At 35.6% G+C, this 13,807-nt stretch overlaps 1 protein-coding gene across 9 annotated transcripts in view; it reads left to right on the top strand.

Annotated features, from left to right (window-relative positions):
- Positions 1-13,807, top strand: part of RTKN2 (rhotekin 2) — a 79,650-nt gene extending 65,843 nt beyond the window's left edge. For 2 of the 9 annotated variants that reach the window (XM_077894651.1, XM_077894654.1), the window contains exons 11-13: positions 1,233-1,340; positions 2,611-3,142; positions 12,918-13,807. In XM_077894651.1, coding sequence (XP_077750777.1) covers positions 1,233-1,340; positions 2,611-3,142; positions 12,918-12,957 — 680 coding nt within the window. In that variant the 3' untranslated portion in view covers positions 12,958-13,807. Of the gene's footprint in view, positions 1-1,232; positions 1,341-2,610; positions 8,758-9,402; positions 11,881-12,917 lie in introns of those variants that run through there. The other 7 variants (XR_013377728.1, XR_013377727.1, XM_077894656.1 and 4 more) reach the window with 7 other exon arrangements.

Below are 13,807 nucleotides of genomic sequence, written 5' to 3'. Positions count from 1 at the left end.
TTTTACCATATTCTATACTTAGCATTGTAATAAAACATACTAAAAGGTTTTTTATGTTTCTTAGCTATTTAAGGTGATGGATTTAAAATTTATGCATATTACCATGTAACCATGGCTGTGTATTAGATTTAAAACAACAAAAATGAATAGATAATTTGACTGAACATGAAATGTCTTTTATTTTTAAGCTATGGAAAATAACTAAATTAGATATTGAGTATGGAAACTGAGAATATAATAAAAGGAAGAGGAATATAGATCATAAATCATTCCAAAAAGGCACGTGTGTATTACATTTAGTTTTCTACAGATGTAAGTTAGAGTATAAGAATTGTGAACCTCAATAACCTACTTTTATAACATGAATATAGAGACACGTAGTTGTTGTCCAACATGCAGGTACACAATAAATGTGGAAAGGTTAAATTGTTCATATGCCCTCAGAAGAAGTAAGTCTGAGCATTTTAAGATGAAAATAGTAAAACATAATTAAAAGAAAAATTAATGTTGACCACACTTTTAAATTTAACTTAAAAATTGAAACAACTTGTATTTTTTTATTCCTAGTGACTAATGGCTTTATTTAAAGTATCCTTCCTAAAATAAATTCCTTCCTAGAATTTTGACTGATGTGTCTTTATTATAGCAGGCTCTTATATACCTTTTACTTGAATGAAAATATAGCATTTTTCTAGAGTTGCATGATTTATGAAAAGCATAATCATTTGAAGAAATGATTGTTAAGTAAGCAATTCTTATTTCTCAACTAGAATTTTCAAAGGTAACACCATTTTTGAGAAGTACAGTTTCCTACTAGATAACTATATTTTATTTCAGTTGATTTTTACCTTTCAATTGTCTTAAATATTGGATTTTTTGTTTAATATTTTTTTATTTAATATTTAAAAGAGGAGAACTTGTACAAATTTTTGCCATGAATAGAAATTTCAGTTACCAACCATTTAGTGAAATAGTGCAGTATTTAATAGCTTAGAGATCTTAGCTTCTTATGTCTGTGCACAGAACTTTATTTTTCAAATAGATTACTTTTGTGCTTAGACTTGGACTTTAACATTATGGGTAGTACTGGATTTTTGTGTCTTCTTTAAGGCAATGCTTTATAAATTCACTCTTATTTTTCACAGCAAAAATATGTTGATATCTATTGAAAATGAAATATACGTCTTTACATTTATGTTTTAAACTAGGCTGCCTTTTTCTGTCTTTCTTAGGCCAATGGAAGCATTGTTGTGAAGAACTTATGAAAATTGAGATTATGTCACCACGGAAACCACCTTTGTTCTTGACAAAAGAGGCGACCTCAGTCTACCATGATATGAGTAAGTGGGGTTTGTCTTTTCTAAGCTGCAGGGTAACAAAAACAACATTGTCCATACTCAAGCAGCTTATTCTATTGACATTAAAATGCTAAAATTTTCAGGGCACAGTCAAAATGAATGAAAAAAGACTATGATTATAGACTAAGGAACTCATGTTTAATAGATGAATTAATACAAATTTAATGAATACACATTTTTCATAGTTTGAATGCTTAAGATCAAACAAAAATGTTAAGGCTTCAAAATGAATAAGGGTACACTGAAAATAAATATTAGCTGAGTAGCTGATGAAAATTCTGAAAACGTGAACTTAACAGATTCTAAAATATAATCATGTTTTGTAATTTTTTCTGTATTTTATTAAATTTGTTTTAAAGTAATGATAATAAATGAATATTAATAAATGGAAGCTTTCATCTCAGGTCAAAAAATTGGTTAGGTTTAATACTTTAGATTTTTTAAATTTCTAGACTCATTAATATTCCATTTTCCCGCACTTTGAAGGGTATTTATTTCTCTGTGGGATTGCCTGAGTGAACAGTGCTGTGAACAAACACAGGTCAACACTAAATTTTAGTCTATTTTGTCACCAATATATACTGTACACATACTTTAAAATGTTAGATTAAAAATGATACAACCAGTGATTCATTTAATACCAGTGATTCATTTAGTAGACATTTATCTCTATTCTCTTATTTTTCCCAAGGAAAAATTCATCCTGCATCCTTATCACCAAATTGGTATCAGGGCTTCACTGTTTCCTTGGGTTTCTGGTTTTGGATTATTTCCCTATTAACAGACTTTGTTAGTCTACAGGAAAAGATGCTAATTCAGTTACGCTTGCCTAAGTTTACATATCAGGCTTTTATAAAAAAAAAAAAAAGAATTCACTCTTACCTAGAAGTCAGAATAGAATTTAAATCCTAGGAAAGTTATTTAATAAATATTTAATCTATAGATTGAAAAAAATCCTAGTGTAACCCCACTCCTTTGAAAACTGGTTTTTACTCATTTATTTAGGAATATATTTATGGGTGTGTGTGTGTGTGTGTGTGTGTGAGAGAGAGAGAGAGAGAGAGAGTGTGTGTGAATGATCTCCTTATTTTTTGGTTCTGTTGGTAGAGTTATTTTAAAACCAAAACCACTTGCTTACCCAATGTGCTTTTGATGACCGTTACAGATACTAGCTTAGAAAACAATAACTCACTCAAAGTGTGCACAGCTTTTGAATTTTTCCCCCATGTACTTTTTCTGGAAATTATTACAGGCATTGATTCACCTATAAAACTTGAAAGTTTAACTGATTCAATACAAAAAAACCTTGAAGAGACAAATGGACAGCTTCTTGTTGGTCAGCATGAAGAATCCTCACCACCTCTTTGGGCCAGCCTCTTTGATGGTAATCATCAAATGGTTATCCAGAAAAAGGTATTATCTCCTACAAGCAAGCAGTTACATGATGGGAAAGGGAAAAAAAGACGCGCTCCCCTTCCTCCTTCTGATCAAGCTCCATTCAGCTTAAAGACACAAAGCAACACAGACCAATTCGTTAAGGACAACTGGGAAAAAACAAGTGTATCTTGGACCTCGCCTTTGGATTCCAAATTATCAACCCTGATGCATCACTTGCAGAAACCAATGGCTGCTCCTCGAAAACTTCTTCCTGCCAGGAAAAATAATTTAAGTGATGGTGAACGCATGGACAGTAAAACCAGTTTTGAAGCCAAGCCAGTGCCAGCTCCAAGGCAGAAATCTGTCAAAGGCATGCTGGACCCCAGATCATGGCTGCAGGCACAAGTGTAGGAGACCCTTAATGTACAAAGCATTTAACAAAATCTGTAGCTGTTAGGCTTCATTCAGAAACACTGGAGATACAGCAGTATGTAATCATGTTGGTAAATATGGTAGCGATTTACATCAATAATTAATAAGCTGTTAGGTATAAAAATGCTTTATAATGAAGAGGTAGGTTTCTCTTTTACTTCTGATCTTCAGAATATAAGTGATTTCCCTAGTAGAGTGTAAGAGGCAGTTTCTAGACAATATCCTAATTGTTGGAAGGGTTAATTTATTCCTAAATTAGTGCCAGCAGTGAGCAAGCACTAGGCAGAAGAAGGCATTAAAATTTCTTTGGGGAGAGACTGTCTAGTAATTTAAAATGGGTTAAATATGAGCTATATTCTCATTGTGAAAATTTTAATACTAATGGAATGTTTCAAAAGTTTTATTCAAACCACAAATTATAGAATCCACCCAAGAAAATTTCTCCTTAGCATTCTGGAATTCTCATCTAATGGTTCACTGGCTCTCATCTATTGTTTAACTCACTAGTTAACTCACTGACCTTTCAAATTCCTGGGATAAATTTTGGAATATTAAATTCTTCATCTTTAAAGGGAATTTATAATGTGCTATTCAAAGTTGTTTCCTTGATGAGCCCTGAAATCCTGTTGACATTAACTCTCATAAGTGAAGCATAGCATTTATTAGTTTAGAAAAAAGGTAAATGAAATGTTCTTTATTTCCACTTTTCTATGCATGGTGCTAATTTCCATTGTGACATTGGAATTTGGGGAAGTGAGTAGCTGATTAACACCTTAAAATTCATTTAATACTTATTTAAAAAGCAGATGGCTGATTCAAAAATATCAGAAAAGTTGGCTATGATAATAATTTTCAGAATTAATCCTTTTAAAACATTTTAATTAAATTTCCTTTTTCTAGGAAGGGTTGATGTCTGCTATTGATATTATTCATTAAAAGTCATATTCTTATAACAATGACATCGGAATCATTTCCATAGGAGGTAATTTCCATAGCAACTAATCATAGTGACCCAAACAGGATTATGAAATCAAGTGAGGAATAAATAACAAGACAATGAATACCTTAAAGGAACAAAAACTGCGTTTTAAAAATAATAATGCTTCTTGTAAACAAGAACTGAGTAGTTTTAAAAATCAAATCAGAATTTCCAAATAAGACAGTATCCATAAGGTGTCAGCAATGGCACAAAAAAATCTGAAATCACACTGAACCCTAAATGTCATTGTAAGAAATAAAAACACAAGAATTAAATTACTGCCCAGAGTATAATCTCTAGAGATATTTTTAAAGCTCATGAGAACTCTATTTGTATCAGAACTACATTATTACAAAGTAAAATGAACACTTGACAAAAAGTTACATTAATTTAAATGGAGCCTTTCATTATTTTTAGATAGCAGTCTTTCTTCATTTATATAGCGTGATGTAACTGCCAGGTTACTTTTGTGTTTGCCGGGTACTCCCAGTAAGAATTGCGACTCAAGGGAGTAATGATTCAAAAGGTCTCTTGTGACCAGCGACACCAGGATAGACATAGTCTTTGATGAGAAGGAAGCCCCATGTGCTTGCCTTAGAGGATTGTAGAGACAATCACATGTATGAAAACCTGCAAAGGTAGGATTAATTTGTTTTTTCTAACGAGGAGACTCTCATCAATTCTGTCGTGGTTGCTAATTCAGTAAATGACATATTAAAAATCTGCAGGATATTATTGTTGAATTTTTGTTTATTTTTTAAACCTCATCGCTGTTTTTGACAGCATTTGTGACTGTCAATGCCACTAAATTATTGAGCTGGAAGATGCTGCAGGCAAAATCGTTTCTGAAACTGGCTTCTAAGCTTTTTTTTTTTTTTAGTCGAAGCCTTCCTTATAACAACCAGTGTTAAAACTTCCAAATTATATTCTTGTCATTTCCTCATGCATATTATATCGAGAAAGATTTAAGGTGTACTGGAAAGAGAATTTATTCATAGAGAAACTCCCTAGCAGTTGTGCCCTCAGTGGGACACTTTGAAACAAGGCTGAGGCCCTTCTTCCTAGAAATATTTATCCGAAGCCTGAATCAAGGACCACCTCCCCCCACAGTTATTCAGGCTGTTTCTGGAGCCCATCTTACTGTATGCTACAGAGCCTTTGGCATCAGGCTGAAGGCTTCAGCTTCACTTCCTTTAACGTAGTGTTCATTAAATGTTAGTTCACCAAGAGTTATAATACAGAGTCAGGGCTCCCTCCCTTCCTTCTCTCCTTCTTACAGGGCTCCCTCCCTTCCTTCTCTCCTTCTTACTCCCTTCCTTCCTTCCTTCCTTCCACAGTTAAAAAAAAATCTAAAAATACTTAAACACTTTGTCAAGGAGTTCGTCAAAAGAAGTATTTGTTTTCTCATTTCCTAAACCGGAAGTTTATGACAGATAAAAATATGTCATGTAATAAAAGACGTTTCAGCTTTTTATGAGCTGCCTTTTCACATTCCTTGTTTGTCCTTTTAATTTGTTTCTTGATATATGAAGACTATAAACTTGAAAACAAAGAGTTAGCTGTCAGATCTTGATAATAATATTATAATTAGAGAAACAGAAAGAATAGATATTTTATATTATGATAATTCTGATGATCTGAAGATAATGTCTCAGAAAATTGCATTTACATTTCAAGCTCTGGGACGTAAATTACAACAGTATAAAGATAGTATTATTTTTCCTTGCAACAAAGTGGTGAGCTTTTTTATTTAAACATCTTGCCAAGGACAAAGAAGGCATTTTGTTATTATAAACACATGCTTCCTAAGGTAAACAGTCTTTCAAAATATCAGGCATGCCAACTCTTGGTGAGTTTGGTTAAATCTGCCATACCCTCTGACTTCTTATAAGTGGGTGTGCATGTATGTGGAAAACTAATTTCATTTATTATAAATGCCTTATCTTTACCCTTTAAGACCCTATCAAGTACATTTTTCTGGTACCGTTTATTAAAAACGGGAGCTGCCTTGCGTTAGAGACGATTCATATAAGGTAGGTTAAGCAGTCAAGTATTTCCTTAGGCTTGTGTTCAGTGCCTCAGACACCTACTGAGAAGCTAATTAATTCAGTCCAAAATGAAATTATAGGGCAGTTTGGCACAATTTACGTTAAATGCCATTTGAATGTAATCACCTGTGTTACCATGAATAAGGAACGACTGTACTAGCTACAGATGGAATGCTGTACTGCGAACAAGAAGAGGAGTGCTTTGGCAGGAAAAATATCTGTCCCTGTGGTCAGAATTTACCAAAGCCCTTGTCTTTTTAAAAAGTGAATTATTGAACAGTAATTAAATTTTAACTGATGACCATTTATACAGTGTTCTGTTAGTCTTAAACTATAAAGTAGATGGAGTTTTCTTTGCACCCTGACATTTCAAAGGCATCACTATTTTTAAATGTTTACATGTTTAATGTAACTACTACACTGCAAATAATAGTTCAAGAAAAAAATAGTTTCTTTTGGATCACATATTTTTAGTTAACACTAGAAAAGGTGTTTGCTACCTTTGAAATTTTAAGTCAGGATTTCACTTGAAAATACGCTAGGGGATATTTTTTATGATATGCTTGTATAATTGGCATTTTTTATAATTTTTATTTTTTTATTTTTTTTTAAGATTTTTTTTATTTATTCATGAGAGACACATAGAAAGAGAGAGGCAGAGACACAGGCAGAGGAAGAAACAGGCTCCACACAGGGGGCCCAACATGCGACTTGATCCCGGGTCTCCAGGATCAGGCCCTGGTCAGGCCCTGGGCTGAAGGCAGCACTAAATCACTGAACCACCCGGGCTACCCCCCCCCCCTTTTTTTTTAAGACTTTATTTATTTATTCATGAGAGAGACAGAGAGAGAGGGAGGTAGAGACACAGGCAGAGGGAGAGGCAGGCTCCATGCAGGGAACCTGATGTGGGACTTGATCCCGGGATTCTAGGATCACGCCCTAGGCCAAAGACAGGTGCTAAACCACTGAGCCACCCAGGGATCCCCTAATTTTTATTTTTTAATTAAATTTTTAAATTTAATTAAATTTTAATTTTAATTTTGTAAATTTGTATTTTTTAATCAAGCATCTGGATTAAAACATATTCATGGGGTACCTGGGTGGCTCAGTCAGCTAAGCATCCAACTCTTGATTTCAGCTCAGGTTATGATTGCAAGGTTCTGAGATAGAGCCCCCACCCCCGAAGTTGGGCTCTGTGTGGGGCTCCTTCCCCCTCTGCCCCTCCCCCAACTCTGCTTGTATTCTCTCTGGAAAAAAAAAAAGTATTCTATTATGGATATATATTTTTCAAAGTATCAAAAATTGGTAAGGAAGCCAAGCTCATGTGATTAAAATTTCTTTACAGCAAAGGAACTGAATCATGAAGTCGCTAACTTTTTCTTTAGGTACAACCTTCTTTCTGTGCTTGATTAATAAAAGTCAAATGTGAAATCAGCTTAACCAGAGAGAGACATACCCAAAACTGGTGCTAATTACTTTAAGACTAATATTCAATAACCTTGCTATAACTAACAATCATTAAAATGTTTATGTATAAACCTTCTTACAGTATATTCTTAAACATCCACTAAAATAACCTTAGTTTTAGGTTATTGATGTAGAATTTGCCCAGAGCTTTAGTTATTCTGATAATAAATTAGGGACCTAGGATACTCAGTTACTGTTAGCCACAAGGAGACTCCCTATTCTAATGTACCTCCCTCAGTGCTTAATTTATTCCCATGGAGCTCCTCAGGGGAGGGGGGAGAGAAATGAACAATCCTGGCTCAATTATATTATTTCGACATTTTATTCCTGAATCTGAAACATGACCATAAATATTTAACATTTCTTTTTTTAAAAAAGCATCCCTTTCTCTGAGATTTATTACATAAATATTTTTGTTTATCTGAATATAGGAAAAATACCAATCTTGGCAAGTTTGATAATTAGAAAACTAGGCAAAATCATTCCAAATCTCACTGAAAATTGTGTTTTAAATCACAGCAGTTTGCTTTCAGAGATATGGTAATCAATGTGACTACTAACAGAGAGATTGAAAAGATCTTGTATATACATAATTGCCATGTCACAAATATGTTTCAAGATATTAAAATATAATGTTTTAAACAAAAGGCAAAATCAGACCTATAAATACAGAAGACAGACTGATGGTTGTTGCCAGTGGGGACAGGGCTGGGGGGGATGGACAAAATGGGTGAAGGGGGGGAATGAGAGATATGGGCTTCAAGTTATGGAATGAATAAGGCATGGGAATAAAAGGCCCAACATTGGGAATATAGTCAATGATATTGTCATAGTAATGTATGGGGACAGAGAGTGGCTATACTTGTGAGCATAGCGCAGCCCATAGACTTGTCGAATAGCTCTTACACACCTGAAACTAATTAACATTGTGTGTCAACTATACTCAAAAAAAATGTTTTTTTAAATAGATGGTTTTGTTGAAAATGGGCACTCTTCTGAGTGTTGTATTTTTAGGTTTGTTTACTCAAAAACTTTTCTGTTTTTGTGAGTAGATTTTTGTTGAATTTAGCCATCTTAATAAACATATCTTAATTTACTTAGTTATGGCAATTTTAGTTTTATATTAAAGAGGAGAAAAAAAGTTAAGAGTTATCCATTCACTTGCCTCAAATATTATAACGTGTTTATATATACATAATATAAAATTACAAATACATACATATACTCCATCAAGTCTTCAATCCAGATATTTTCCATTAGTCTTAAAGGATTATTTTTAAGTGCTGCCAATGCTGGGCAGAGTAAAAGTCCAAACCTCTTCACAGCTGACAGAAAGCTTCACAGCCCCCTTCTAACCTGCCCCGCCCTGCTAGGCATATTCCTCTTGTTGCTCTCAAGCATTTGGACGTTGCCTCAACAAGTTTTTGCTTGCTTGACATTTTCTTATGCTATTCTGCCTAGAATATCCTTCCTCCCTCTCTTCTTCATGCAATCTTCCCTCAGCACCCAGCCAGCAAATTTTATTCATTCTTCAGAATGGTAACACCTTTAAATTCCTCAAGACTTCATACCCTCTTTAACCTCTCCTTACTTTGTGCTTTACTTATACCTATACAGCCTAAGCCCTTGTTCATAGTTTTGTGTTCCCTTACATATGAGTTTTGTGAATTTGTTCCCTGCATTACAAATCATGATAAACTTGCCGACTTAAAACAACATTCACTATCTCACATTTCTTTAGATCAGAATTCTGGATGGGCTCCAGTAGGTTATCTGCTTGAGATCCCACAAGACCAACATGAAGGTGTCCACCAGCCTGGGCTCTCTATAATTTGGAGCCTCTGGGGGGAAATCTGCTTCAAGGCTTATCTGTTATTCATTCGGATATTGGCAGAATTCAGTTCCTACTACTTGTGGATCGACCAGGGGTCACTCTCAGCAACTGGAGATCACTCTCCAGTTTTTGCATGTGGTCACCTCAATCTTCAAAGCCAGCAACAATTCGTTAAGTCTGGTGAATTAAGTCCTCCCCATGGATGAGTTGAATCTATCTGATTCAAATCTGTCTGACTTTTCCAACCACTACCAGCTGAGGAAAAAAACTGCTTTTTAAGGAGTTGTGTGAGTAGATGTAACCCACCAGGATAATTTCCCTTTTGATTAGTCCAAGGTCCACTGATTAGTAACCTTAATTACTAACATGAAGTATGCATGTGGAGAATATATGTATGCGTGATAATTAATTACTTATCTCTTTTGCATATAACGTAATCATTATCATGGGCATGATATATTCTTAGGGCAGGACATCTTGGGGTACCGTTTTAGAATTCTGCTATCACAAATTAGACTTTTCAGGGACAGGGAAAATATTATTGACCTTTTAGTCCTGTCATAGTGAAATGCTAATGGAGGAATAGTATTGGATAAATACGTATAGTGCACATGGATTCACTCAGTAGCCCACTAAGCAGATGTAGAAGACATGCCCAAGGTCACACTACATGGTAGTTAGGAGTGTGGATTCTGGAATTAGATCTGGATTAACTTCTAGCACTGCATGACCTAACTGGGTGATTTGGGACTTTTTTTTTTTTAATATCATCAAAGTTTGGGAGTTTGAGGTTTTTCTAATCTTCAAGGTAAAAATAGTATTTGCTTCACAGGATAGCCGTGATTATTAAATAAGATAATGCATATAACAAACAAAACCCAGGGCCTGGGATATAAATTCTTACCTTGCTTCTATAGTGTGACATACAACATCGTAACAAATATATAAAGAAAGGAATGAGATACAGCTAATATATCCACATGCATACATATATTCTCCACATGCATACTTCATGTGAAAATATTGGACCTTAAGAGATATCTAAAAATGTGTCCATATACTTATTGCTCCTATATTAGAACCCTATCTTAGGCACCGTTGAGGTTTGCAAAATTAAAACGATGCTTATTCTTGAGAAGTTCACATAAGAGTTTGTAGGATCAATCATATTAGAGAATATTGAGGTGAATTACTGCTTGAATTTGCACTCTATGTATCTAACGTTAATATATCTGTACACAGACACTTAAAACAATCCCTATCTACCACCAGGGTACTTGAGAAATTAGTTGAAAAGATCATACATAAAACAACAATAGGCAATATAAAAGAGTATTCAGTATAACACAAACATCTAATTTTAAGTGTGAGAAATCAGAAAGGGGTATGAGAACTTTTACAAAACAATTTTCCAACAAGCGCAAAATGCCTACTGTATTTTATTTTATTAATACTAGTGTATAGTATTTTATTACTATAAAGAGTTAAGCAATGCAAAATTATACGCTGTAAGTATTTTCAGACAAAGTAAGAGCAAATCATAATAGGGAGATTTTTCAAATCTAGGAGAAATAAGTAAAATAGAAATCAGTTTATCCAGTAGACTCTCAGAGGAGTTTAATTTTATAGCGTTCAAATTTAAGGGGGAGTGTAGTCATGAAACTTGTGGAAAGTAATGGATTAGATAAAGCAGTGAGCCTATTTTTTAGGGTAAGAATCCACAGAACATGGTACAGATTGGCATGGAATAAAATTGGCAATGGGGGAAGGGTAGGATATGTTGAAGCACATGCAGGACCTTGAATGGCAGTTCAAGAAGATAAGACAAACTGAAGTAGGAATAGTTGACATCAGCAATAGAGTAGGCAGAGTTAGTGGAGAAAGTATTCAGTTTGTGAGTTGAGAGAATTGGATTCTAGTCTTTGATTTACCACTAACTAACCATGTTGCCTGGACAAGCTATTTACTCATCTGTTCAACTTTCTTATAAGTAAAGCCACTGGTAAGGCTGTTGGTATTTGTCTCATACTAATGTGGAGAGCCCTAGGCCCCTGAGTTGATACCCTTTGAGGTAGCAACCAAGAGAGTGATGCCAAAAGAGTGAGCCTCTGGTTCTCTTAATTCAGCTAGCGCAGCTCCACGGTGGACGGCCTTGTTTTAACCCCTCAGGGCAGTATCATAACAATCTCCGTTTTATAAATGAGCGATTTAAGGCACAGAACAAGTGAGTAACTTGCCTATGGTCTCATGGTGAGTGAGACAGGATTCGAACGTCATCATTCATGATCCACAGTGAGTGCTCAACTTCCTCATTGTACTCCCACCCTCTAATGTGAAAGAGAAAAAAAAAACAAAAACAAAACAAACAAAAAACCATTAAGGGCAGGTTTTGCCAGACTAGCTTCCAAACTTTTTCCCTAGTGATGTGGCCCCTTGGTATATCCCTTTGTTTTAAAGCCCCAGATAAAAATCCATTTCCTTCACAATAAGATCCAGCATATACTATTCTGGGCACAATGCTTGGCCTCTGGAGGCATTCAGGAGGCACCTGCTTTGGGTATATGTAAGCCTGAATCTACTATTAAGCTCTGGAAAGTGTAATAGAAATATGAAGGGGAAGAAAAGATAAATTCCTTCTAAGGAAATTGGAACTGGAAGAAGTTGGTATTTGAGCTAGACCTTGAAAAAAAAAAAAAAAAAGGTGGAGGAATTTATTGAAAGGCTACTGGAACCAGTTTGTCCAGGAAGGGTTGGACAGGCCGAGTCTGGGTCCTTAGCAACATAAAGCTGAAAGAATAAAGTCACGTTCTAGATTGTTAGAATAGTCTTTTAAAGTAGTAACTATATCAACCTATTAATACATTAATACTGTCTAACATTGGGGTTACAAAAAATAAATCACAACTTTTCACATCTAGAACTATGGTTCTAAACCAAGTGTGGAAAACCATGCAACCATGGTTTTCACCATGGAACATTTGACAATATCTGGAGACAGTTTTTATCACCATGCCTGGGGGCTTGGGGTGCCACTCAGATCTGTTGAGAAGAGACCAGGGATGCTGTTAACTATAAAGACATGTAGTTTTGGGCCATGCACATACAGGGAAGAGCATTCTGAACTAAGGGAACAGAACAAACTGTGGAACAGGAGTAGTGTGGTGGTTTAAAATACATCTACAAGTTGACACTTCTCTAGAAAAGTGAAGCCTCATTCCCCTCCCCTTGAATATGGACTTAGTGATTCATTCCTAACTGATAGACTATGGGCGAAGTGATGCTGTGCAGCTCATGACACTAGGTCATTATAAGGACAGCTTTGTGTTCCCTTACATATGAGTTTTGTGAATTTGTTCCCTGCATTACAAATCATGATAAACTTGCCGACTTAAAACAACATTCACTATCTCACATTTCTTTAGATCAGAATTCTGGATGGGCTCCAGTGGGTTATCTGCTTGAGATCCCACAAGACCAACATGAAGGTGTCCACCAGCCTGGCACTCTCTCCTGGATCGCTTACTTTGCAGGAATCCAGCATCTAGCCTCAAACAGCCCTGGAAGAGAAATGAAGAACTGAGACCTCCTCCCAGCAACAAGGACCGCCTTTTGAGTGAGCCACCTCAGGACCAGATCCCAGGTGTGACCTATCAGCCTCCTGAGAAAATCCAAGCCAGAACCATCCAGCTAAGCACTTCCTAAATTCCTGACCCACAAAAACTGGGAGTAAGACAGTAAATGCTTACTGTTTTAAACAGTCACTTTGGGGGGGGGGTAATTTGTTTCCATAGCAATAAATGGCCTTAAAAATATAGGGTATGCCGAGGGCTTGGAATGGTGCACACGAATGGGGATTAAAAATAATGTGGATGAGGCAATGGAGTCAGATGAACTGCCTTGAATGTCAAACTGAAGTGTTTGCCTTTCATTTGGTTTCTGAAGAAATCTACAATGTGGACTTAGTACATCCAGATCACATGTGACTTACTCTCTGTTAGAGCAGTAAGGGCAGGAGTGGCTATAGTTGGTATTGGGGAGCATGCTTGCCATGTCTCTAGAAGAAGAAAAACCGTAACCTGTACATGTCACTACTACATGCGAAGTCCATGGATGGCAGGGGCTAGTTTTGAGTCATGCTTTGTCAATATAAAGCTTCCCCTGGCTTGATTTAAAAAAAAGAGAGAGAGAAAGAATGAGAAAAAACTTCTCACATGTATCCAGGTCACTAATGTAACACCACCGACTTGATTGTTCTTACCCACCAGCCTCTTTGCAAGGAGAAGGTGACACATTAAATTGCTTCCACCTGTGA

The sequence above is a fragment of the Canis aureus genome, chromosome 4 (genome assembly GCF_053574225.1).
Source record: "Canis aureus isolate CA01 chromosome 4, VMU_Caureus_v.1.0, whole genome shotgun sequence".
Classification (NCBI taxonomy): domain Eukaryota; kingdom Metazoa; phylum Chordata; class Mammalia; order Carnivora; family Canidae; genus Canis; species Canis aureus.
Note: the sequence above shows the minus strand (reverse complement) of the source record. Positions and strands in the feature narration are given on the sequence as shown.